At 46.3% G+C, this 25,550-nt stretch overlaps 1 protein-coding gene across 1 annotated transcript in view; it reads left to right on the forward strand.

Annotated features, from left to right (window-relative positions):
* ABCC11 (ATP binding cassette subfamily C member 11) overlaps positions 1–25,550 on the forward strand; it is a 66,401-nt gene that overhangs the window by 20,689 nt on the left and 20,162 nt on the right. Inside the window, 13 exon segments of the mRNA XM_082370229.1 lie at positions 2,445–2,552; positions 6,715–6,975; positions 9,951–10,022; positions 12,518–12,587; positions 12,590–12,641; positions 14,581–14,653; positions 16,304–16,337; positions 16,340–16,506; positions 18,047–18,181; positions 18,266–18,518; positions 22,111–22,357; positions 22,482–22,616; positions 23,879–24,065. Of these exon segments, the coding sequence (XP_082226355.1) occupies positions 2,445–2,552; positions 6,715–6,975; positions 9,951–10,022; positions 12,518–12,587; positions 12,590–12,641; positions 14,581–14,653; positions 16,304–16,337; positions 16,340–16,506; positions 18,047–18,181; positions 18,266–18,518; positions 22,111–22,357; positions 22,482–22,616; positions 23,879–24,065 (1,794 nt within the window).

Below are 25,550 nucleotides of genomic sequence, written 5' to 3' on the forward strand. Positions count from 1 at the left end.
AGCCTAGCTTCTTCTGTCTTTTCTTTTGTGGTCTGACCCTGGCCTTGGGAAGCAGCAGCTGCCTTTCAAGGTTAGGAATCCAATTCTTTGAGAATAGGACAGTTTGCTGCTCTTAGAGAGGTTGGAAGCCAGCCAGGGAGGCCAGGAGACGACAACTGAAGTAAGAGGGGGAGCATTTGAGAGTCTGCAGCCAAGGGCTCCTCTGCGCTCCAGACGGCAGTCACCTCTGCTAGGCCCCGGCACACACCAGGGAAACACCCTGGCGAGCTGGTGGGTGGACGGCAGGCTGTGTAAGGGGAACGCTCAGTGGAACTTTAGGGTCACGCTGCACTCACACCTTGCCAGGCTGGACCAAAGCGTTCCTGCTCCGTTGGAATTGAGATTAAGCTGGACCCAGAAGGGGGTAGAGATGGGCCATGAACGTCATGAATTGGAAGGTCCCCAGGGTACCTCCAGGAGGTCACATTCTGGGATCCTGAGAGCCGACGGTGGTTTGCTGTAGTCAGGGGAGGTCTCCTGAAAGGGTGAGGCATGGATTAGGCTTGATGCTTAGGAAGATCTTTTTTCTTTTTCTTTTTAAATTTTTATTGGAATGTAGTTGACTTACAATGTTGTGTTAGTTTTGGGTGTACAGCAAAGTGACTCAGATATAGATATAGATGTCCATTTTTTTTCAGGTTCTTTTCCCATATAGGTCATTACAGAATATTGAGTAGAGTTCCCTGTGCTATACAGTTGGTCCTTGTTAGTTATCTGTTTTGTATATAACAGGGTGTATATGTTAATCCCAATCTCCTAATTTATCACTTCCCCCCTTGTTTCCCCTTTGGTGACCATAAATTTGATTTTGAGATTGGTGAGTCTCTTTCTGATTTGTAAATAAGTTCATTTGTATAATTTTTTATTAGATTCCACATATAAGTGATATCATATATTTGTCTTTCTGTCTGACTTACTTCACTTAGTATGATAATACCCATGCTCCTGCAAATGGCATTACTTCATTCTTTTTTATGACTGAGTAATATTCCATTGTATATATGTACCATATCTCTTTACCCATTCATCTGTTGATGGACATTTAGGTTGCTTCCATGAACATTGGGATGCATGTATCTTTTTGAATTATGATTTTCTTTGGATATATGCCCAGGAGTGGGATTGCTGGATCATATCATGTTCTATATTTAGTTTTCTAAGGAGCCTCCATACTGTTCTCCATAATGGTTGTACCAATTTACATTCCCACCAACAGTGTAGGAGGTTTACCTTTTCTCCACACCCTCTCCAGCATTTATTGTTTGTAGATTTTTTGATGATGGCTATTCTGACTGGTGATACCTCATTGTAGTTTTGATTTGCATTTCTCTAATAGTTAGTGATGTTGAACATCTTTTCATGTGCTTTTTGGCCATCTGTATGTCTTCTTTGGAGAAATGTCTATTTAGATCTTCTGCCCTTTTTTTGTTTGGGTTATTTGGTTTTTTGATGTTGGGCTGCATAAGCTGTTTGTATATTTTGGAGATTAATCCCTTGTCAGTTGCTTCGTTTGCAAATATTTTCTCCCATTCTGTGGGTTGTCTTTTCATTTTGTTTATGGTTTCCTTTGATGTGCAAAAGCTGTTAAGTTTAATTAGGTCCCGTTTGTTTATTACTGTTTTTATTTTCATTACTGTAGGAGGTGGATCAAAAAAGATATTGCTGTGATTTATGTCATAGAGTGTTCTGCCTATGTTTTCCCCTAAGAGTCTGGCCTTACATTTAGGTCTTTAATCCATTTTGAGATTATTTTTGTGTATGGTGTTAGAGAGTGTTCTAATTACATATAGCTGTCCAGTTTTCCCAGCACCACTTAATGAAGACTGTCTTTTCTCCATTGTATATTCTTGCCTCCTTTGTTATAGATTAGTTGACCGTAGGTGTGTGGGTTTATCTTTGGACTTTCTATCCTGTTCCATTGATCTACATTTCTGTTTTTTGCTTGGGGAAATTTTAAATATTAGAAAAGAAAAGGCAAATAAGAATAGATATGATTTTAACAACAATAATAGTACAAAGCTACGTCTCCAGTAGACAAAGCTCTCTCACATGTAATTTTTCAGTGCTTCCCAATTATTCCTGTATCACCTTTAGGATCTGGGGCATTATGCCAATGGGGACACTGAACTTGTGGTGAGGATCACCTGTCCAAGTTACAGAATTACCCAGTAGCTAAGCTACAAGAGCGACCAGGCCTTCACTCAGCGACTTTAAGATGAGTGCTCTTTCCCCCACTTTTCCCAGTCTCCCCGAAATACCTGCTTGGCGTCCGCCATATGAAGGACCTGCTTGTTGGAAGCTGCAGGGTCTGCCTCTGTGGCTTGAGGCTCAGGGATGGGGTCTCAGGGGGTGGGGGGAGCAGGACAGGGCTGCGACACTCACTGCTTCCTCTCCGCCTCTTCCAGGCCTTCACCACCGTGGCCACCCTGAATCCCATGCGGCTGTCAGTGGTCTTAGTCCCCTTCACAGTCAAAAGCCTCGCAATGTCCAGGTCTGCCTCGGAGAGGTTCACGGTGAGTTGTCAGAGGCCTGGCCACACAGCCCTTTGTTCCGCATGCTCATCTGCCTTCATCGCTACGATAGTCCTCCTGAATGTGACCCCAGGCCAAGGCAGAATTCAGCCTGGCTGGAGAGGGACCCTCTAACTCAGTGACCTGCTGTGCCCAGGCTGGTGTGGGCCTGCGAAGACAGATGAGTCAGGCCGGCTCCCAGGCCCCAAGGACATCTTAGGACAGTGGATCCAAACCACATCTTAGACCCGTGACCTGCGGACCCTGTCTAGGTGTGTGTAGAGTTACGCTGATGGTTTTGCTTTTAAAAAATTGTATCTATTGCTGGCATTTAAAAAATTGGAAATTGTCTGTTAAAAACTCAGATTTCTGGATTCTCTTGAATAATCAGGCAATCCGGCAACAGTGGACCCGCATTCTTCTGTGGCCACGGCAGCTGGAGATAGCTGACCTGCGTTCAGTCAGGGCACTCAGGTGGGGTTGCTGCAGCCTCCACCACCCCTATCTCACTGCCAGGCCTGGGTCTGTCTTACCATTCATCCTCTTTTTTAAAATTTTTTTTTAATGATTATTTTCTTTAATTTTTAAAAAATTTTTTAAATTTTTAATTTTTTAATTTTTTTTTAGTTCATTCATCCTCTTAGCAATTGCTTCCTTCACTTCTTTACGTTTCTGGTCTTGCTCCTACAGGCATCGGAATTGAAAAACTCTAAAATGATTTCTAAAAGCATGTTATAGTCATCTCACTTAAATGTGTGCAGTCCCTAATCTATATCATTCATTCACTCATTCATTTATTTAAAAAAAAAAATTAGGGGAGAGTTCCCTGGTGGCCTAGTGGTTAGGATTCCAGGCTTTCACTGTAGTGGCCTGGGTTCAATCCCTTGTCGGGGAACTGAGATCCCGCAAGCTGCACAAAGTGGCCAAAAAAAAAAAAATTTAGTGAACACCTACCACCTACCAGGCACTGAGAACACCACAGTGAGAATAACCAGTAGGGTTCCTGCTCTCAGAGGGTTACAATCTGGTATTGGAAACAGGCAATGCACAAGTGAATTAACAGTCAAAGAAGATAACATCAGCTCACATGAAGGGCTGTGATGCCAATAAAGCAGAGCCTGGGGGGAGGGCTGGGGCCACAGCGGATAGGCTGGTCAGGGAGGGCCTGTCTGCCAAGGCGACTTTTGAGCTGAGTGATGATGACAAGGCAGAGGGAACAGCAAGTGCAAAAGCCCTGAGACTGGAATGAACTTGGCTGGTCTGAGTAACACCGGAGAGTCCTATACTCGGCCAACAGCCTCAGGAGCTCCCCTAACCTCTCAGCCGCGGCCACTGGGGCCCCTGCTGCCTCCGCCTCCCTACTGGTGCCCTAGTTCTCCCACCCTCTCCTTCTGTGCCCGTGTCCACCTGCAGGGGTGGGCAGAGATGAGGAGGCTACAGCCTGGGCTCAGGAGGGTGGGTAGGGATGTTGACTGCAGGAATGACCAGGGAGACAGCTGAAGAGTGGGAAAGGGTGGGATAGGTGTACTTACGGTGGAGAGGAAGGGGAGGGGTCAGGACAATGATCTCGGACCCTGAGCTGCACTTCCTCAAAGCCTCAGGGGGCCGGGGCTGTGTAGGACTGTCACTCTGGACGGGTACTGACCCTACAAGTCCCCTCACCTCAGGACATCTTTAACTCTTCCTGTTTTAGTCACCTAAGTTTTCTGTCTGACCCATAGGCATTTGTCTCTGAGACCCCCAGGCTGGAAGGGGGAGGAGTGATCTCTAAGGCCAGATGCCTTTTTAAAAAAAAAATTAATTAATTAATTAATTAATTTTTGGCTGCGTTGGGACTTTGTGCTGTGCACGGGCTTTCTCTAGTTGTGGCGAGCGGGAGCTACTCTTCATTGTGGTGCGCGGGCCTCTCATTGTGGTGGCTTCCCTTGTTGCGGAGCACGGGCTATAGGCACACAGGCTTCGGTAGTTGTGGCACGTGGGCTCAGTAGTTGTGGCTCGTGGGCTCTAGAGCACAGGCTCAGTAGCTGTGGCACATGGGCTTAGTTGCTCCGCGGCATGTGGGATCTTCCCAGACCAGGGCTCGAACCCGTGTCCCTCGCATTGACAGGTGGATTCTTAACCACTGCGCCACCAGGGAAGCCCCAGATGCCTTTTTTCTCCTCTGTGCCCCCCTGGGCTATACCGAGGAGCCAGTTTGGAGGGCAGGGTGCAGGGAGAAGGAAGCTGTGAGCCCTCAGGGAGGCCGCCTCCTTGCAGGTGGCCGCAGGTAGGAGGTGAGCGGGCTGCTGGGCGCTGCTGAGGCTGCACACTGGGGCTCCAGACAAGGCCCCTGGGCCGGCACTCCAGATCACCTTTTCCTTTGCACTGGTTATTAAAAAAAAATAAGTGAAAAATCACTGAATGGCATCAATAAAGTTATAGATTGAGAATTTGCTTAGGCTATTTGGGGGTCAAGGACACCCTGTTTTTGTTCCCCATAACCCAGTTTATCCGTGTTGATTCATGTCCCGACATTTGCTTGTCACACTGACACATTAGGTCAGCATGATCTTTGTGTTTTTTTAAAACAAGGGAATGAAAACCACAAATTCTGGGACAGTGGTTACACAAGGGGAGGGCTTGGGAAGCGAAGAGGGCTTTGTCCACACCAAGTGGGCAGATAAGATGGGGAAGGACCCCATCGATCGGTAAGAGTCATGGCTCTTGGGTTCAGTGGTGGGCTCACAGATATTCATTATGTTAGTAAAAATAGCTAAAGAAGTAAGTGCCCAACTAGCTAAACGAAATAAAGTGAGACAGGCAATTCCCACTGATAACTATATGCCTTGACTCAAATGTTACTGTTAATTCAATTCAATATACCTGAGGTCCAATTAAAAAAATAAACAGACCACCTCTTTTTTTCTTTTTTTAAATTGTATTTTATGTTAGAGTGTAGTTGATTTACAATGTTGTGTTAGTTTCAGGTGTACAGCAAAGTGGTTCATATATATATATATATATATATATGCATTCTTTTTCAAATTATTTTCCTGTATAGGTTATTACAAAATATTGATTAGAATTCCCTGTGCTATACAGTAGGTCCTTAGTGATTATCTATTTTATATATAGTAGTATGTATTTGCCAATCTCAAACTCCTAATTTATCCTCCCCCGCCCACCTTTCCCCTTTGGTGACCATAAGTTTGTTTTTAAAGTCTGTGAGTCTGTTTCTGTTTTGTAGATAAGTTCATTTACCTCATTTTTTAAATTAGATTCCACATATGAGTGATATCATATAATATTTGTCTTTCTCTGTCTGACTTACTTCACTTAGTATGATAATCTCTAGGTCCATCCATGTTGCTGCAAATGGCATTATTTCATTCTTTTTTTATGGCTGAGTATCTTTTTTCCTTTGAAAATACCTTTTTGTTGTGTTTTTGTAAGATGCTGTATATTTACTCATTGTAAAAATTCAGACAAGGCAAAAAGATACAGAGAATAAAAATTGCTCAGCATTTACTACCTAAAGATAAAACCAATTGTCCAAAATGTCTGTAAGTGTCTTTCTAGATCTCTTTCTGAGCATATCTCCAGGTGGAGACATGTGAATATAATTTGATAAGTGAGATCATACTTCCCACCCACCTTTTTTTGGTGCTAGAATTCATGCAGTTCAACTTTTGTGTTTTACAGACAGGGAGATGGAGGTGCAGAGAGAAGTGATCTGCCAATGGCCACATTTTGAAATATAGGACCCCAAACAGCATCTCTCACAGAATGGTGCATGGACAGACCTTTTTACTTTTAATACTTATAAAAGAAATTTAATGAGAAAAACTGCCCATCAATATTGCCATTCAACAGCCGTTATCACTTAAGATGAGACTAATGTAATTTATGCCATTAGTTGATGTAAAATAAAATGAGAAATAACTCATAGTGCAGGAAGATTACAAACATGAAAGAGTGGCCTGGTCGTCTGAGATCTGAAAAACCTTGATGTAGAATTTTCGCCAGCAAATCTAGCCTCTTCTAATTGATGGTGGTTCTTCAGACTTTTACGATTTATTAGAAGTTCATAAACCAGACCAATGGGCAGGCCAGTAAAATGGGTACATATTCCTACTGGACTAAAGAACTGAATTCCTCCTCCCTTCCTTTCCTTTCTTCTGTACAGAAATTTTTCCTCCAGGAGAGCCCTGTCATATACGTCAAGGCATTGAAAGACCCCAGCAAAACAGTGGTTTGGGGGGAGGTCACCTTGTCGTGGAGAAAGACCTGCCCCGGGATCGTCAATGGAGCCTTGGAGCTGGAGAAGAATGGACACACTCCTGAGGGGATGACCAGGGCTCAGCCTCCTCTGGGTGCCCTCAGGCCAGAGGACAAAGGGGACACCCGGGCCCCAGAGTTGCACAAGGTAAACCTGGTGGTGTCAAAGGTAGCCTCATCTGGGCCATGCAGGCGGGCTGGCTGCCAGACTTTTGGGGCCTGAGGCTGGGAGATTGACCTGGCGCCCTGCCATTTCCTTGGCTAAAGACTGCCCTCTCCAAGATCTCCCTTTAAAATAGAAAATTTCCATGGAGAGAAGAAAAGAGAGAGAGAGAGAAAAAAAGAAAATTTCCATGGAGGGCAAATAGGAAGTCTTTCAAACTTAAGGGTAAATCGGTTGATCATCTAAACTTGTTTTGTAATAGCATGACAAATGGTGATGTTCCCTTTTAAACGTTTACATTTTGGCATGATATTTAAGAATACTGTGGGACCATGAGATAAAATTAAGTTGGACCACATTCTTTATATCTTACTTTTAAAGAAATAATGTTAATTTACATTTTCCTAGTTGAAGATAGTAATTAGGTTTCTAAGCTGTATACTGTGTTTATTGGTGACAGTGACACCAAAGATAGAGGCAATGGATAGAAGTTTTTAAACTGGAATGAAAACATGAATTACACTATGTTTTCAAAGTCTCTTGTAATTATTTAAGCTATAAGAAAATTTGATTCATCTGTCTTATTCCACTGCTAGTCTTTTAAATATGTCTTTAACACAGTGTATCCTTTAATTCTTCATTAAAATGGATGTAAGTGGATGTTTCAAAGTCATCTAAAAAAACAAAAACAAAAACAAACAAACAAAAAACAGAACAGCAAGCTCTGTGTGCGCTGGTCTTTGGAGGGACCAAGGATAAGGGGAACGAGACTAAACTAACATTTATTAAGTTCCTAGTGTGTGCCAAGCACTGTGCTACATGTTTCAATTTGGTTATTCTGTGAACTGACATTATTTGGCTTCTTCTCTGACTCCTATTTGCAAGGGCTGGCTTCCCTGCTCTGTCCAAATCTCTTCTCTTCTCTATTATCTATTAATATCTGGTAAAATATTATAGATATTAATGTCTAATAATAATATAGATATAGAATGTAGACATTGATCTATATCTAAGATAGATATATCTAAAACAGGTATAAATATCTAATAGTAATCAATATAGACATCTAAGAGTAATAAATATTAATAGTAATATCAATTAATATGAATCTCTAATGTCAATTAGATATCTATACTTTCCCCCTTGGTGATCACCTGCAGTCCCACGGCTCTAAGTTCCGTCTCTATGGTATTATCTCTAGCCTTGAAGTCTCCTCTGAGCTCCAGACTCAACTGTCTATTTACTATCTCCTCTTCAATGCCTACCAAACATTTCAAACAAAACAAGACCGAAAAAGAACTCTTGGTTTTCACCCTCTCCGACCCATTCCCCATGTCTTCCCCATCTCAGGAGGTGGCATCACCATCTTTCCAGTGGTCGAGGTCCTGGAAGTCAAACTTGATTCCTGTCTTTTCCTCCCACCAATCCAGTCCGTCAGCAAAGCCTGGCAGCTCTGCTTCAGCATCTCTCCCGGACCAGCCTCCTCTCACCACAGCCCCCTCCACTGCCCTAGCCCCAGCCACCAACATGCCATGCCCAGCTCCTCTAAGAGCCCCCTTCCCAGCCTCTCTGCTTCCACTTTTGCCCTCTTACAGTCTATTACACACAGTGGACAGAGGGAGCTTTCTAAAACAAACCAATTCAAGTCACTCTCCTGCGGTGGTCCGAGCGCAGGTTGGAAAAGAATTTCCAGGCACAAGGCAGAATGTAGGGAAGATAGAGTTTATTAAAGAGAAGGGTCGCTGCAAGAACAGCGGGCTGACTTCCCGGTAGCCAGGGAAGGTCGACCATGAGCATGGGTTGCTTGTCTCTTTTTATAGCCAGGGAACCTGCAAGTCATCTGCTGACTGGGCAGAGTATGTATACTTTCAGTGTGCTGAGTGGGAGAAGAACGGGGCAAATGTCTTTCCTTATATGGGATGGGAAAGGGACAGGACATGCTGCTTGGGAGGGCTCTGGGACATTGCAATGGTCACGTTGTGACAGAGTGATAGGAGTCCTGTTACTCTTTGTTCTGGCAATATTGGCGCTTTGAGTTTATCTTGTTCTTTGTCCTTGGAGCACATCACATCTCCTGCTTAAACCAATTCAAGTCACTCTCCTGCTTAAGCCCTTCAGTGACTTTCCACTGCACTTAGGATAGAGTCCAGGTCTCCCTGAGCACCTGCCCACATCTCCAAGCTCGTCTCCCATTCATTCCCTCCACACCAGCCCTCTCACTGCTCTTTGGCAGCCAACCTTGTTCCTGTCTCAGGACCTTTGCTCCTGCTGTTCCCACGGTGTGAAACCTCCAGATCTTCCTATATCTCTCTCCTTCTTGTCATTCAGGTCTCAGCTGCAATGACAGGAGCTTTTAAGAAGCCTTCCCTGACCAGCTCATCTAACATTGCTTTAACCTCCAACTGTCTGTCATGGTAGCCAATTTCATTTTACTTATATCACTTACCACCATCTGAAATTATTTATTTGCTTTCTTATTTATTTCATGGGTTGTCTCTCCCCACTAGTTGTAAGCTTAATGAGAGTTCTTTTCTTCATTACTTGGTACACAGAAGAAATGCACATGACTATTTGATGGATGAATGAATGAATAAATGAATGAATGTATGCTCAAATCGGTGAGGTTGGTTTCGTTATCTCTATTTTACAGATGAAGAAACCGAGGCACAGAAAGTCTAAGTGACTTGCCCAGGAACATAGACTAGAACAGATGCAGATCTGGAATTTGGGTTTCTTGCCTGACAGGACCATCTAGCCATGATTCCTCTCTGCCACTCCCATGCAATTTCCTTCCTCTGAGGTTGCCCCATCCCACATGTACAGACCGGCCTCTGAGCTCCTCTTGAGCTTTGTTTGTCTGAGGGGCCTTGGGGGTGCATGTGGGTATTTTGTTTTCTGTTTGTCATTCTGTGTTCAGACAATAGACCCGCCCTGGGTGAGTCACCTGTCCCAACACCGGTCTGTCCTCCTTGGCTTTGCAGGGAACCATGCTAGGGGTCTGTGGCAACACAGGGAACGGCAAGAGCAGCCTGTTGTCAGACATCCTGGGGGAGGTACGTGTCTTGTGGCCCATGCACGTCCACCCCCAGGAGGGCCAGGAGCTCCCAGGCTCCAGTTCCCCCAGTAAGTCGCACCACCACTTTCTTCCACGAAGGGGTCTAAGCCAATAGAGTTTTTAAAAATTGAAAACAGTTGAGCATGCACCGAAGGGGAGGTGAGTTATGAATGTGCTTCCCTTTCACCCTGCAACTGGGGGTACTGCCTCTTAGGACACCTGGAGATCCATCCTCATCTGTTCTCCATGCTTTCCCCACCCTGTGTTGTAATCAACCAGCTACCAAGGTGACGATACAGGGCATCTCAACATTTAATATGATAACAAAAATCATCTCACGAAGCCAGACTCAGAGTGGGACACGTGTTCCTTGGGAGACAGCATCGGGAGTGAACTGTGGAGGGAGAGAGAAGGAGAAGGAGGGAGGGAGGGGCAGAGGAGAGGAGGCCTGCGGATGGGATGGGACTGTCTCAGTCCCACTCCAGCAGCAGAATTCACATGCCTGCCGGGGGCCCTGCCATTGAGATCTGAACCGTCTAACTGCATTGCCTCTGGACATTCTGGAGGTCTGCTTCGTCTGCAGCTGTGCAGGCACGTGGCTCAGCCCACCCCAGTTTCCAAAAAAACCAACCCATTTCCCCAAAACATTTGAGGTCATGTTGCACACCTCCTAGAGAACAACACCGTAAAACGGCCACGACCCCTGGAATATGTGTATGGCTCCCTCCCCACCGGGGTCTCGCCAGCACTTCCATATTCAGCCTCAGTCTCACCCCGTCCTGGGGCTTCTCTCCCTCCCCCTCCCTACTTTGCCCATCGTCCCTCCTTCCCAGGGGTTGGGAAAACTAGCTGGTGTCCTTCCTTTACTGTGCTTCTCCCTCAGCTCCTCCTTCTGAATGTCCATAGCCAAACTCATCGCCTACTAGGAAAGTGGCCATGTTGTCAATAGCAGTTCTCTGCTAATACATCAGTCTGATGGTTCATTTGTTTGGCTCCACATGTGATGGCCTTTCCCCAGCTTCTTTGCAGCTGGGGAGAAGAAAGACTCCACTTTTATTTTTAACAGGAAAAATAGTTTGAATAGTACTTGCATGCCAGGCCCTGTGCTCAGAGCTTCCCATTGTTTTCCTTCAACCTGAAAGCAACCCCATGAGGAAGGCACAGACATTAAGGTCAGTTTATATACGTGTACATGAGGTTGAGAGAGGTGACTTGCCCAAGGTCGCCAGCAGGTGAGAGGGGGAGCCGGGGCTGACACCCGGTCTAGCTGATGTCAGAGCTCTGCTTCTCATCATGGCTATGTTTCCTGGCGGCTTCCATTCAGGGCCGCCTTTCTACATGGCCAGGGGCATGTCAGTTTCCTCTTCAAATGAACCAATCGCTTTCCTTCTAATAAAGGAAAACAAAAAGATGCCATTTTAATTAATAATTAATTAATTTTTGGCTGTGTTGGGTCTTCGTTTCTGTGCGAGGGCTTTCTCTAGTTGCGGCAAGCGGGGGCCACTCTTAATCGCGGTGCGCGGGCCTCTCACTATCGTGGCCTCTCTTGTTGCGGAGCACAGGCTCCAGACGCGCAGGCTCAGTAGTTGTGGCTTACGGGCCTAGTTGCTCCGCGGCATATGGGATCTTCCCAGACCAGGGCTCGAACCCGTGTCCCCTGCATTGGCAGGCAGATTCTCAACCACTGCACCACCAGGGAAGCCCCTAGATGTCATTTTAAAGTTTTGTTCTTATTAAATTAAAGCCTGTCTTCAAATCAGAAGTAGGGAGCACAGGATAAGAAAGAGAAAGAAGTACACGATGATGAGGTCCTCTGCTGGGGTCATGGGCATGAGGGTTATGGCCTTGACTTATTTTAATGTGTGCTTTTAAATTTATTATACAGAAAAGCAGGAAGAACACTGCAGTAAAGACCCGTATACCCACCACCGAGATTCAAGAGTTGATATAAGGTTTGCATATTTGCCACATCTATGTAGAAACATACTTTGTAGAAGTATTTTAAATTACAGAGATTATGACACTTTTCCCACCAAATACTTCATCATGATGTCCAAAAAATAAGGGCGTTTTCCCATCCAACCATGATGACATTATCACACCTAACAAACTAGTAATAATTCTGTGATATCCAGGGATAGACAGAGATGGCCTGGAACTTTCCATCTCATGGTGAACATCAGGGAGGCACTCCTTGCTAGGGATTGGGGCTGGGGAAATAAGAGAAAAAAAGTATGGGGTGACTTCAATGCAAACCTTGGATTCAGTCACAGCAGGAATAGGTCTGGCTTCACTCCAAATACTGCCCCACGTCCTCAGGCCTTCCCTCAGCCTCACCAGTGGGCCTGGCAGGACCGTGTTAAGATCCCGTTTACATGGGAGAGCCCCCAGGCTCCCGGAGCACAGTGGGGCCCTGGGAACTGTGTCTGCTGAGCCAGGCGGGGTCTGTGCCCTGGTTGCCCCGGTCCTGAGGCTAGACTCACTCCACTGCAGACGCACTTGCTGGAGGGCTCGGTGAGGGTGCACGGAGGCCTGGTCTATGTCCCCCCGCAGGCCTGGATCATGGGGGAAGCATTTGGGGAAACATTCTCACGGGAAGCCAGTACGACAAGGCCCGGTAAGCTTCCGGGAGGATTAGGGCTGGACGTCGGGGTGTGTGGCTCGTTTGCGGAGGGACCCCTCGCTGCTAAGAGTGACTTGACAACTGCTAACTCTGTGTGCTCACTTATATGCATCCCTGTTTCCTTCTCGCCAGGAAAGAAATATTCTTACCATACCCATTTTCTAGGCAAGTCAGGTGAGGCCCCAAGAGGTGAAATAATTTGTCCAAAATCATTCAGCTGCTAGGATATGACGGAGCCAGAATTTGAACCCAGTTGCTTTCAGAAACTTCAGGCTTAACTCTTATGCTATTTTGGCTCAAAATAACCCTCCCCTTCCAAAAATGTTACTTTAAAACTTTGCGTTAATGCCTAACCCCTAAGTCAAAAAGTAAAACACATGGGGTGATGAAGTTGTGCAACACAGAGGGAAGGAGATTGGATTCACAGCCCAGCGGGCCGCCCGCCTCCCACCCACACCCCTCCTGTGCTTTGTGGCCTCTCCCTGCCAGGATCCCGGGGTGGATCTGCTTGAGACACGCACTTGGAAATCTTGAGTGAAGTCTAGTCAGTGGAGGATCCAGGGAAAGTGCCCTGATTGCTGCAGCTGTGCTTCCGACTCTGCTGGACTCTGGCCTCCTTCCACTGTTTGCTTGATTTTGCAACGTGCCCCTTGTAACAGTGCTGAGGGGCACAGACACGCGGGTGTATAAATCGGTCATCTCCAGCCAGTTGTCCTGCGGGCTCCTCAACATCAGGTCCAATGCCGACTCCTGAGGACCCTGCTAACCCCGCCCCCACCCCGCCTGCTCCTCTTCTCAAATTCCCAGTTAAGCTTAACAGCATCACTGAACTGTGCATCCCAAGGAGCCTGACGCCTCCGCCTCTGATACCTTCCACATCTAACTGGTCAGCAACCCTGGACGACTCCACCTCCTAAAAAGCTCTTGTATTTCCCTTCTCTTCTCCATCTCCACTGCCAATTCTGGGCTGTGACCTCCTGCTTAAACTGTGCCCACCGCCCCTGCCCTTGGCTCCCTGTCTCTAGCCTTCGCCCTCTCTGTTCCTCTCTGTGCACCGCCACCAGGGCAGTTGTCCTAAAAGACAGCTCTCATCTTGTCGCTGCTCAGCTTTCAGACTGATATGACTCATAGAGCAGTTTTGAAATATCTGTCAAAAATAAAAATGCACCAACTTTTGACTCAGAAAATCCACAGCTAGATATTTAATGCATAGATTATGTCACCCATGAACACCAAGACCCATGTACAAGAATGCTCACATCGAATTATTCAGGGTAGCAAAAGATTAGAAACAACCCAATTGCCCAGCATTAGGGCACTGGTTAAACAATTTGTGGCGCATCCATATAATGGAATACTGTAGTGTCGTTAAAACAGTATAAACCTCTTGCATCTCCCTCCCTCCCACCTTCCCTATCCCAGATATGGGAACATATGTATATGTATAACTGATTCACTTTGTTATAAAGCAGAAACTAACACACCATTGTAAAGCAATTATACTCCAATAAAGATGTTAAAAAAAAAGTAAATTAATTAATTAAATAAATTTAAAAAAGAAAAAAAAAACCAGTATAAACCTATATCTGCTGCACATATACATATATCACTAGATTATTTCTGAATATGTGCATAGGAAACTCTATTCGTGACTGATTCCGAGGAAAGCAACTAAGGGTCAAAGATGTGAGGGAGATTCGCTTTTCACCTTTTCTTCTTTTTGTTCTGTTCAAATATTTACCAAGCGCATGTGCTGGATTAAAAGAAATGAAGGGAGGAAGGAAATGAAAAAAGCCTCCTGTGGTTTACCATTAAATGCAGGATCAAGGCCAAATTTCTCAGCATGGAATGCAAGCCTTTCCCTTCCAAACCTGGGAAGGCTGGAGGGCCTGCGGCCCGGGCACTTGTCTCTTCAGCTCCCTGTCCTTCGCAGGTACCTCCAGGGGCTCCGCTCCTGCTCCCTGAACCACGACCTGGAAATTCTGCCCTTCGGAGACACGACGGAGGTGAGCAGGAGGCGAGTGTCCCCCAGCCCTGTTGTGACAGAGCCTCTGTCACGGTGTTCTGGGGTCCCCAGCCTGCCTCCCTGGGTAGGTAGAGGAGGGACCCCGGCTCTTCCTTCCCAAAGCAGCCCGAGCTGGCTCTGCAGCCTCAGAGCCTCCCACACCGAGGGAGGGAAGTTGGGGCTCATCTGACCTTGGGAGCTGACCAAGAGGCTATCTTGCCCCACAAGGGTGGGAGCTGACCTCGGACTTCTCCTTCTGAAGCAAGAGTGGAGACCCTGTGAAGATAAGAAGCTTCCCGTCGTCCCCCTTTGCCCCACCCACTGCCCTGCTCCTCTCTGGCAGCACTTCCTTTGACAGTGGGAATGACAACCATGGCCTCACCACTGGCAGTGTCAGTTCTGACTGCTGCGTTGTCCTGATAACTCTCCATCTTGCACATCTGTAGCCACCTTTATTCCACATAAGACCTCCGTAAGATAAAAGCGATATTGTTGTCTTGGTTTTGTTATCTAATAATAGATAGATTATCTTACTGCATTCAAGGTACTATTCTAGCAACTCTAATGTATTGTCTTAGTTAAGCCTCAGATGACCCTAGGAGGTCAGTTCTTTTATTATCCTTCCTTTAAGGATGGGCGTGTTCACCCTGGAGGGCAGAGAGGTCAGCTGTCTTGTTCAGGGTTGTCTTTTCAGTAGGAAGAACCAGGTCTAGTCTGTAAAATGCATCAATAATAGTACTGAGCTCATCAGGATGATGTGAGGTTTAAGTGAGTTGATACATACATGCTTTGAACTGTGCCTGGCATAGTGTAGGTGTTACGCTCTCATTAGAGGAACACAGTAGGCATTTATTCAGTCTTTACTGAGTGAGTAGGGAAACTGAGCCTTGCCCAGGTCAAGCAGCTTAACTATGGTCACGTGGTGAACTGGAGGCGGAGCAGTGACAACAGGTCACCCTGCTGTTCTTTAAACTCTGCTTCTTCTCTACAGAGTCTCCAGAGTTCATGGTAGAGCAGGGATAGGACTTAGACCCTGGCTGCCTCGTCCTCAGAGCCTGGCTGAGGGATGGGCCGGCCGGTAGCTGCCTGGGGTGCCAGTCTGCTAAGGGACCCCAGACATTCTGCCCAGTGATTCTGGTTTGCGCCCTCGACTCCTGACATGACGGGTGTCATGGAAGGTGGCCCTTCCCAGGGCAGCTACAGCAGAGCCTGCCCACCACCGCAGCTACGGTGCAAACAGTCTTGGGCAATACCCCAATCCCAGGCCAGTGGTCCTCCCAGTTGATGGTTGCAGTCAACGGAGATTTAAAACATGGATAAGATGTAAGAAGGTGCTGTTACTTGGGAATAAATGATTTACTTTACAAACTAAATTGTTAACAGTTTAACACGCCTTCTGAGAAGCTGACTGATTTAGAAAAATTGTATCTAATTATGAATTACGAATTTTAGTTAGCTGAAAATCAGTTTTTTCATCCCCTACTAAGCAGATTTTGAAAAATATTTTTTAAATGCCAGGGGTGCCAAATCATTAGGTGTCCAGGAGTGTGCATCGAGGGAGCTCAGTCTGTCCACCTGCCCACTTGGCTGGTGGGAGCACACATGGCTGGGTCACACTCTAGACACAGTGCCTTTGACTGCCTGTCCGCAGATCAGGGAGCGGGGCCTCAACGTCTCGGGGGGGCAGAGCAGAGGATCAGCCTGGCCCGAGCCGTCTACTCTGACCGCGAGCTTTACCTGCTGGACGACCCCCTGTTGGCCGTGGACACCCACGTGGGGAAGCACACCTTTGAGGGGTGCATTAACAAGGTGCTCAGGGGGAAGATCGTCATCCTGGTGACCCACCAGCTGCAGGTGACCACCCTCCCAGGGCTCTGGCCGTGATTGGCAGATAATGTAGCTCCTCAAGCCCCTGCCATCTCAGTGTGATCAAAAACAGCCTCCCAGAAGCTACCCCTTCATCTCAGACAGACCCCGAAGTCAGGGAGAACTTGATTTCCTCTGTTTCCACGTGGAGAAGATAGGCTGGTAAAAATTGGCACCAAATTTTAGGGTCATTTTCAAAATTGTATGGTGGCCACTGCTTTTGAAGTTACAGAAAAAAAGAAAAAACTCCCTGAGAGAAGAATTCCCCAAGTCTCACATTCTTCCATCAAGCGCAGTGGCTCTGCTGGGTGCTGCCTCTCACGGGTCCTTTTCCCTAGATAAGTTCATACCTGGTTTTGGCCTTAAGACCCTATTATTATTTCTCCCTCGTCTTCTATTTTGGCTTTACTATTTTTTTTAATTAATTAATTAATTTATTTATTTTTGGCTGTGTTGGGTCTTCGTTTCTGTGCGAGGGCTTTCTCCAGTTGCGGCGAGCGGGGGCCACTCTTCATCGCGGTGCGCGGGCCTCTCACTGTCGTGGCCTCTCTTGTTGCGGAGCACAGGCTCCAGACGCGCAGGCTCAGTAGTTGTGGCTCACGGGCCCAGCTGCTCCGCGGCATGTGGAATCCTCCCAGGCCAGGGCTCGAACCTGTGTCGCCTGCATCGGCAGGCAGACTCTCAACCACTGCGCCACAGGGAAGTCCTGGCTTTACTATTTTTGGGTATAAAATATTTAAGACATAAGAACAGGTTAGAAAATAATCTAATGAAAGCCCATGTATCTACCACCCAGATGACACAGTCCAACGTTGACAGCCCTCAATTACACTCCCTTCCCTCCTTCCTGCCCCACTCACTCGGCTGTTCATTGTTCCCGTGTATGTCTTCACACTTTTACAACATACATATGAATCTCCAGATGTGAGCAAGTGTCCTTTTGTATATTTAAAAACTTTATGTAATTGACATTTTCCTTTCTGTGTCCTTCGGTAATTTGCTTTTCTACTCAACTTTATATTTTTAAGAACTTCCATGTGAATACATGGAATTTTATTTCATTCTCACTTGCATTGTATTCCAAAATCTGAATATTCCAGAATTTATTTCTCCAGGATGGACATTTAGGTTGTTTCCCATTTTTCACGTTTACAAGAAATGCTTCAACATACATGCTTCTACACGTGTTTTTACGCACGTGTTTGAGAGGGCTTTTTTTAGGGTAGTGTTTTAGGAGTAGAATTATTGGTTCATAATTCTTCAAAAATCTTTAACGTTACTAGATATTGTCAAATTGTCTTTCAAAGTAGATGTACCAGTCTACAGCCCCTCCCCGCCCCGAACTTTATAAGAGTTCCGCTTACCCCAGCCATTACCAACACCTGGGGTTGTCCAGTGTTTAAGTTTTTGCCAAACTGGTGGCATAAAATATCTTGTCATGATTTAAATTTACATTTTCCTTTTGAATAGTGAAGTTGAATAGCTTTTTGTATGCTTACTGAAGACCTTCTTTCTTCTGATTCTTCAGTATTTAGAGTTTTGCGACCAGATCATTTTGTTAGAAGACGGGAAAATCTGTGAAAAAGGAATTCACAGTGAGTTAATACAGAAGAAGGGGCGATATGCCCAGCTCATCCAGAAGATGCACGGGGAAGCCATACAGGTGATTTCCACCCCACCCCGCTCTCACTCCTGACCCAACGCGGAGGACCACCCGCTGCATCCACATCTTGTGTTTTCTCCCCAGGGCATGTTGCAGGGCATAGCAAAGGCAGCAGAAGAACTACAGGTGGAAGGTCAGGCCCAGACCACTTGTCCAGAAGAGCTTCTCAACGAAAATGCTGGTAAAAGTGCTGGGGAACAGAGTGAGAACCTCTGCCTGCCTGCATCTTCCAGAGGCCCTGGCATTTCCTCCTGGATGAGAGACCAGGCCATGTCACTCATTGAACGGGGTCCCAGACATTGCACATACAGGCTACAGATCCAAGTATTTGAGGGCTGTGGGGCATGAACTGTGCTGGTCAGGAGGCCTGAAGCGTCCAGGAAGTGAGTGTTGGTGGGGAAACAGCTGAGCGTGTGCAGAGGCAGAGGCAGGATGGGGGTAGCTTTGACCTCGAGTGGCTCAAATTTAAAACTTCGCAAGGCATCCGGACCATTAATTCATTACACATTTTTTTTGAGAGCAAAGGTATTGAAAGTTAGAAATGAATTGGGCCCAGTCCTAGGCATCCAGAAGCTGGATGTCATATAGTTGTAAGGGTACACTGGGTCACTAGCTGGGTGGGAGCAGGCCAGAGAATGAGATAGGTGCATTGAAACTCTCCTACCAGTGGAAGCATGATTGTAAAAGTTTAGTGTCCCTTGCTGGGGGGGTCAAACCTCAGCTACCAATGCTGGCCTCCATTGGCTGAGCACTGTCACATAAAGGGTTGCTTATAATTTCCTTAAGTTCCCTTTGAAGTGAGTATTTTAGCCTCATCTTACATATGAGAAAACTGAAACCCCACAAGTGTTATGGTTAGAATGTGTGTTATGGTTAGAATACCAAATTGTCTACGGTATTTCACTACCTCTTGGAAATATCCCTTCTCTCTCTCACTTATCAAATATTACTATGTGCCAGGCTCTGGGGTGGGCATTGGGTTTACAATGGTAAATGAACAATGCAGGTATGGTTTGGGTCATCATGGCCTTATAGTCTAAGGAGGGAGAGGGACAAGAAAATAGGCTGTTGTACTATGGTGTGCAGAGTTACCCATGGGGTGGGTCACTCAGGGCCATAAGAACATGACGCACCTAACCTCAGCTTGGGGGTGGTGGAAGGAAGGTAGGAGTCCAAGAAGGCTTCTTGGAGGCAGTGACCTCTACGCTAAGACCTGAGGATGCATGGGATTTCGCCAGTTCAAGATTAAGAGGTGAGCAGAAGCAGAGCATTTCCAGGGAGCTGCATGGAGTTCAGGAAGGCTGGAGCTCAGAACTGTAGAGAGGGGGCTTCTCAGAGGGATCTCGGGAGGCAAGGAGGCCACCCATCATTCCTTGTAGATTGAATGCAAATTGTGTTTTAATTTTAGGAGGGTGAGGCCAGGGCATTTCCCCACATCTCAGATAAAGCAACTGGCTTGGTGGAGCCAGAAGGCAGGAGAGGGGAAATTCTACCCAAGGCCTGGCACCCTTCACCACCTGGCCTGTGGTGGTGGCACCAGCTAGCTGGTCTCTAAGTTTCTGACTCCGCATTCCCAGATTCTAGAAATATCTAGTGCCCAGGCCTCAAAGAGATATTCTGTATTTTAATTTTAAGAAATGTTCAAGTTTTTTTCATTAGAAAATACATTTCATATTTAAAACATTTTCCTTTTTCTCATCCTTTTATGGCTTTATTGATTTTAAATTTGCCTTTGTAGTTTTAAATAATCACAAGGACAAATCTCTGAAAAAATTGGCTCAACTGCAAAATCAACAAACTGCAACAACAAAAACAGAACCAGATTATTTTGATACTTAAGTAGGCAACCAGAGCCCCTGTCCCTGTGTCCCCATCATTTTCTTCTAATCCCTCGTGAGAACGGGCTCTCACAAAGACTCCTTTCATGCCACAGCTGAGCTGAGTCCTGCTTCCGAGCCCTTCTCCCTGCACCCCACTCCCCATGAGTGCTCAGCGTCCTAGAGAGGGTGATTGTTTTAGTCTTTGATTTGTCACAGTGATTGTGACAATTCTTTTTGCTTTAGTTAGCCCATGTATTTAACAAAAAATTCTGCAGATAAAATTAAAGACAATTTAGAGGCAGGAAAAGAAAACAAGGAAGCTCACAGTCGGCCCCTCTGAAGTTTGCTGCTCCCCACCTTAGATGGCAAATGAGCTATACTTGGTCAGCAGGATCCAGGTGTTTGCCATGAGGGCTGCTGTAAGTAAGGGACACTTCATGACTCAAATAATTATAATTTATTAATAGTCAAAGTGTATTTTCTTCCTCTCTCCCTTCTCCTTTCATTGCTTCCTTTAGTTTTGGCTTTATTAGATACTATTAACTTCTATTCATTTCTTTGTTTTGTGTTATGGCTTGAGAAATACATGGGGAAATGAAAGTGGTCAGTAGTCAGAATGTCCGTGCCTTGACCCTTTAAGAAATGCCTCCAGTGAAGAACGTGGCTGTGCTGGGGGTGAGGGAAGCCTTGGGAGGCCTGGTCCTGTCATGGTTTTGTCGTTAACCTTGACCTTGAGCAAGTCACTAAGCTGCTCCCCCTTCTCTGGGCTTCAGTTTCCTCATCTGTAAAGTGAGGAGGATGAACTAGATGGTTTTGTTAGAACTTTTCTAATATGAAATGCTCTTTGATCTCCAAAGGACCTCACATCCACTGCTTTTAGAGGTCAAGTTGGGATGCCACCTTCAAGAAGGGGCAGTCATGGTTAAAATCTACCCAATATTCCATCTTATGCAATTGCAGTGGAATGACTGCTACTAATTTTTGGCGATACTGAGTGAAATGGTCCTGTCTTTTTTACTGAGAAAAAAGTAAGAGTAAGAGTTAGTATTAATACCAATACCAGGAGGCAGGTATTGTTCTGAGGACTTTTAATGTATTATCGTTTCCTTCCTTTTTATTTATTTTTTTGTTTTTATTTATTTATTTTTTTAAACAGCTTTATTGGAGTATAATTGTTTTACAGTGGTGTGTTAATTTCTGCTTTATAACAAAGTGAATCAGCTATACATATACATATATCCCCATACCTCTTCCCTCTTGCGTCTCCCTCCCTCCCACCCTTTCCTTTCTTTTTAAAATAATAGTTTTATCAGGATATAATTCACATACCATGAAATTTACCCTTTTAACTTGTATATTTTTAATATACAATAATATAATATATAATATACAATAGTATACCCTTTTATTATTTTTTTAAATTTATTTTTAAAATTTATTTTATTCTTGGCTGAGCTGGGTCTTCATTGCTGCGCATGGGCTTTCTCTAGTCATGGCGAGTGGGGGCGACTCTTTGTTGCGGTGTGTGGGCTTCTCATTGCAGTGTCTTCTCTTGATGCAGAGCACGGGCTCTAGGCACGTGGGCTTCAGTAGTTGTGGCACGCAGGCTCAGTAGTTGTGGCTCACGGGCTCTAGAGCGCAGGCTCAGTAGTTGTGGTGCACGGACTTAGTTGCTCTGCGGCATGTGGGATCTTCCGGGACCAGGGCTCGAACCCATGTCCCCTGCATTGGCGGGCGGATTCTTAGCCACTGCACCACCGGGGAAGCCGGATAATATACCCTTTAAAATTGTATATTTTAGTATATTTGCAGAGTTGTGCAATCCTCATCACAACTCTGAAGCATTGTTGTCATCCCCATTTTACAAATGAGGACACTGAGACTCAGAGGGGTTAAGTAACTTGCCCACAGGCCCACAGTAGTAGGTGGAAGAGTGGGGCAGCCCTGGAGTCCAGGCAAATTGACTCTGGAGCCCCTGCTTTTAACCACTGCTCTATGTTGCCTTCCCTGAATACCCTTTAGGCTGCACCCTGTACCTCTTCACAGCCTGAGGGTACCTGGCGTCTTCATCAAGCCCCAAGCAAGGCCTGCAGCCAGCCTCATGACCTGGGCTGCTTTTGTCCTTGCAGGTGTCCCGCTGCCCCATGTGTTTCTTTGACACCACCCCAACTGGCCGACTCCTGAACTGCTTTGCAGGGGACTTGCATGAGCTGGACCAATTCTTGCCCACTGTGGCTGAACAGTCCCTGCTCCTGATTCTGGTGGTGACCACCATCCTGATGATTGTCAGTGCGGCGTCTCCCTCTGTCCTGCTGACGGGAGTCGTAACACTCATTGTTTGCCTCGTTTATTTTAGGTGAGTGGGTTCTTTTCGCTTGTGAATGAGGTTTGTGACTTGGGGTATGAGTCTAGGACCAACCTAGAATTGGAGGGTCCCAGAGGTAGATGGCCCAGGTCACTCACTCCCATTCTCGATGCAGAATGTTCAAGAGGGCCATCAATGCGTTCAAGAGCCTGGAGAACTACAGTTCCCCTTTACTTTCCCCCATCCTCACCACTCTGCACGGCCTGAGCTCCATCCATGTCTATGGAGAAACTGAAGATTCCATCAGCAAGTGAGTCCCTCTGCTGTCTGAGGGTGATGGGGACTCTGGGGGTGGTGGGGCGCAGGAAGCCAGGAAACAGAGCATCTGGAAATAGGATCATCTTCAGAAGAATCAGAGAGAACTCTGTTTTATCCCATTTGTTTCTCTGAGCCTCCGGAACCTCATCTGGAAGATGGTGCTTATAAGAATAAAAAATATAAGTGATATGAAAAATGCTTGTCAACCTTAAAGATCTGTGGCTATTATATACATATATCAATATAATTAATGGTAAGATGTGTTACTGTGTTAGCACTTACTGCATTGGTTTTCTTTTTTCTTTCGCTCCCAAACAGGTATCTAAATATAATAAAATTATAAAGAGCAAGGGCTCTCTAAATAACACAATTTTCTTCACTATTCACACCCACAGATTTGCCTTCTAAATGTTTGTTGCAACAAACAAACAAATCCTACGATTGTTGCTGAAGTTTAATTGTGTAACATAAACTTATCTACTTGTAAAGATCAGTCAAACATGGTCTGCACTGAACTACAAGAAGCTTACTGTCTAATGGGAGACAGGAGACACAGACGTATGTTTTTGTAATAATACAGTGTTGAATATGATAAGACAGCATAGGAGAGGAGCAGGTAAAATGCCCTGGGGGTTCAGAGGAGAAAACGACGACCCACATCTGGGGATCAGGGAAGGCTTTGGGGAGGAGGCAGCATCTGAGGTGGCCTTGAAGCTTGGGAAAATTGGGGCATGTGAGATGGTGTGTGCTCTGTTGGCTGAAATATTGGATAAGCCATGGTGCCAGCTCTCCCAGTGGCACTGGAGAGATCCAAGGACTGTGCAGACACTAGGACTAAGGGGATCCTGGAGTGACACATTTGTTCAGTCAACACTGAGAACCTACCAGGATACAGCAGTAAACAAGGTGGATACGTACAAGGAAGGGATCACTCCCCTTCACTCACTCACAAATCTGGGCGTGTATTCACTCTCATTGGCCCAGTTACGGTAACTTGCCCATCCTGGACCAATCATCAAGGCCAGGGGAAGAGAACTGCTGATAGGCCTAAATCGGTCAGAGACCACTCCTAGATCTGGGGTCAGGTGAACTCCATGGCTGAGAAAGGGGTAGGAAGGAATCCTCTCAATTTTCCTTGTTGGCTCTTTGATGAGAGTGGGGAGCTGGATGCTGGAGGAAGCAACCAGTGTCCACCTCGGGAAACCCTGGGTTAGACAAACACATGTGGCTTTCAGGTTGTCCTTTCCTTCTCAGGTTTAAAAGGCTGACGGTTGCACAGAATAACTACCTGCTGAGGTTTCTGTCTTCCACGCGATGGGTGGCACTGAAGCTGGAGCTCATGACCAACATGGTGACCTTGATGGTGGCCTTGTTCACGTTTTTTGGAGTTTCCTCTGCCCCCTATTCCTACAAAGCCATGGCTATCAGCCTTGTCCTGCAGGTGAGGGAGGGACTCTCAGATGGCAGGTGGTGGCCTGTGGTCTGTGGGCAGACTCAGGGGTCCATGGGACTTTGATTACACCTTGGGTTTTGGCTGTTTGTGATCTTACGAACGATGTGCTTGGCTTTCTGAATCCGCACCTTTGTTCTGGTTCCTTGTCACCTTTGAACTGGGAAGTCTGTATTTAAAGGTGTTTGACAAAATCATGGAATATTGGGATTGAAGGGGAGCCCACAGACAACAGAGTCCAACCCTTCTATTGTGTAGCTGGGGAAATTGAGGCTCAGAGAGGGGAAGGAGTTGTCTGAATGGACAGAGCGTTAGAAGCAGAGCCAGGGCAAGACCTCTGCCCTTTTGGTTTCCTGTCTGGTGTCTTTTCACTTTACTATTAATACCCTGATTCAGTTGTCAAACTTTTCTGAGGTTATCTGGGCGAGGGAGCTGTTGAAAATGTAGGTTTCCCAGCCCTCCCCTGGAGCAGGCCTCTCACACTTCAAAGTGTATAGGCTTGAAACCGAGCGCTCGGCCCAGCCTGCCAGGCTGATTCAGCCAGGCCTGTGGGGCTGACAGGAGGGCCACGCTGCAGAGCATAGCTGGAGGGATTCGGAGTCAAGTGCTTGTCGGGCGGGGTCTTGGAATCTAATTTTAAGAATGGGTTCTCAGGGGGACCCTGGTGTAGCAGTTGGCAGGCCTCATGGTCTGAGTTCCTCCATGCCAGGCAGTGGGGCCAAGGTTCATGTCCACAGAGTCCTGGGGAAGGGCTCTCCACGAAGGGCCTGAGGCCAGATGCTGGCTCAGGGAATCCTGGCCGTCCCCTCCCCCAGGGGTACTCGTTAACTATCCTCTCTGGATGCTTTCTCTCTAACTGGGCTTAGGTCTCATGTGCCCCACGCTGAGGCATCCTTTTGGGTGCAGAGGGGCTCCCTCGTGCTCCTTGTTGAGCCCTGTGGCAGACACATGTTTGCACACACATACGGTGCTGTGCCCACATGCCCATGCCTGTGTGCAGACCCACGCAGGAGGCTGTGCAGTGTTCATGCCCACAGACAGCCGCCCCGTGCCATAACCAGGGTATTGGGGAGCTTGCACTGACCCCGCGCCCTGCTGGGTACTTGCTGTGCTTTCTTCCATTGAACTCTCACCACCTTCCATGAGATGCGGCCAAGTGGTTAAGAATGTGTGGTTTAGAACGTGCAGGTTCACACCAGGCTCTGTCCATTATCAGCTGTGTGACTTTGGGGAAGTCTGTTACCCTCCTTATGCCTGGGATTCCTCTTCTATAAAAGGGAGATAATAAAAGTTCTGAAATCATGGACTTGTGAAGAATATATGTAAACTTGAGGGTTCATGCTTGTTAACAACCTTGGCCCAGAATAAATGCTGGATAAATGTTTGCTGTTATTGTTCCCAGCTTACAGATAGGAAACTAGAGTTTCTGGAGTTAATTTGCTCATATTCCCACAGCTGCTGAGAGACAGGTTTGTC

Source organism: Balaenoptera borealis (assembly GCF_965194805.1).
Source record: "Balaenoptera borealis genome assembly, chromosome: 19".
Lineage (NCBI taxonomy): Eukaryota > Metazoa > Chordata > Mammalia > Artiodactyla > Balaenopteridae > Balaenoptera > Balaenoptera borealis.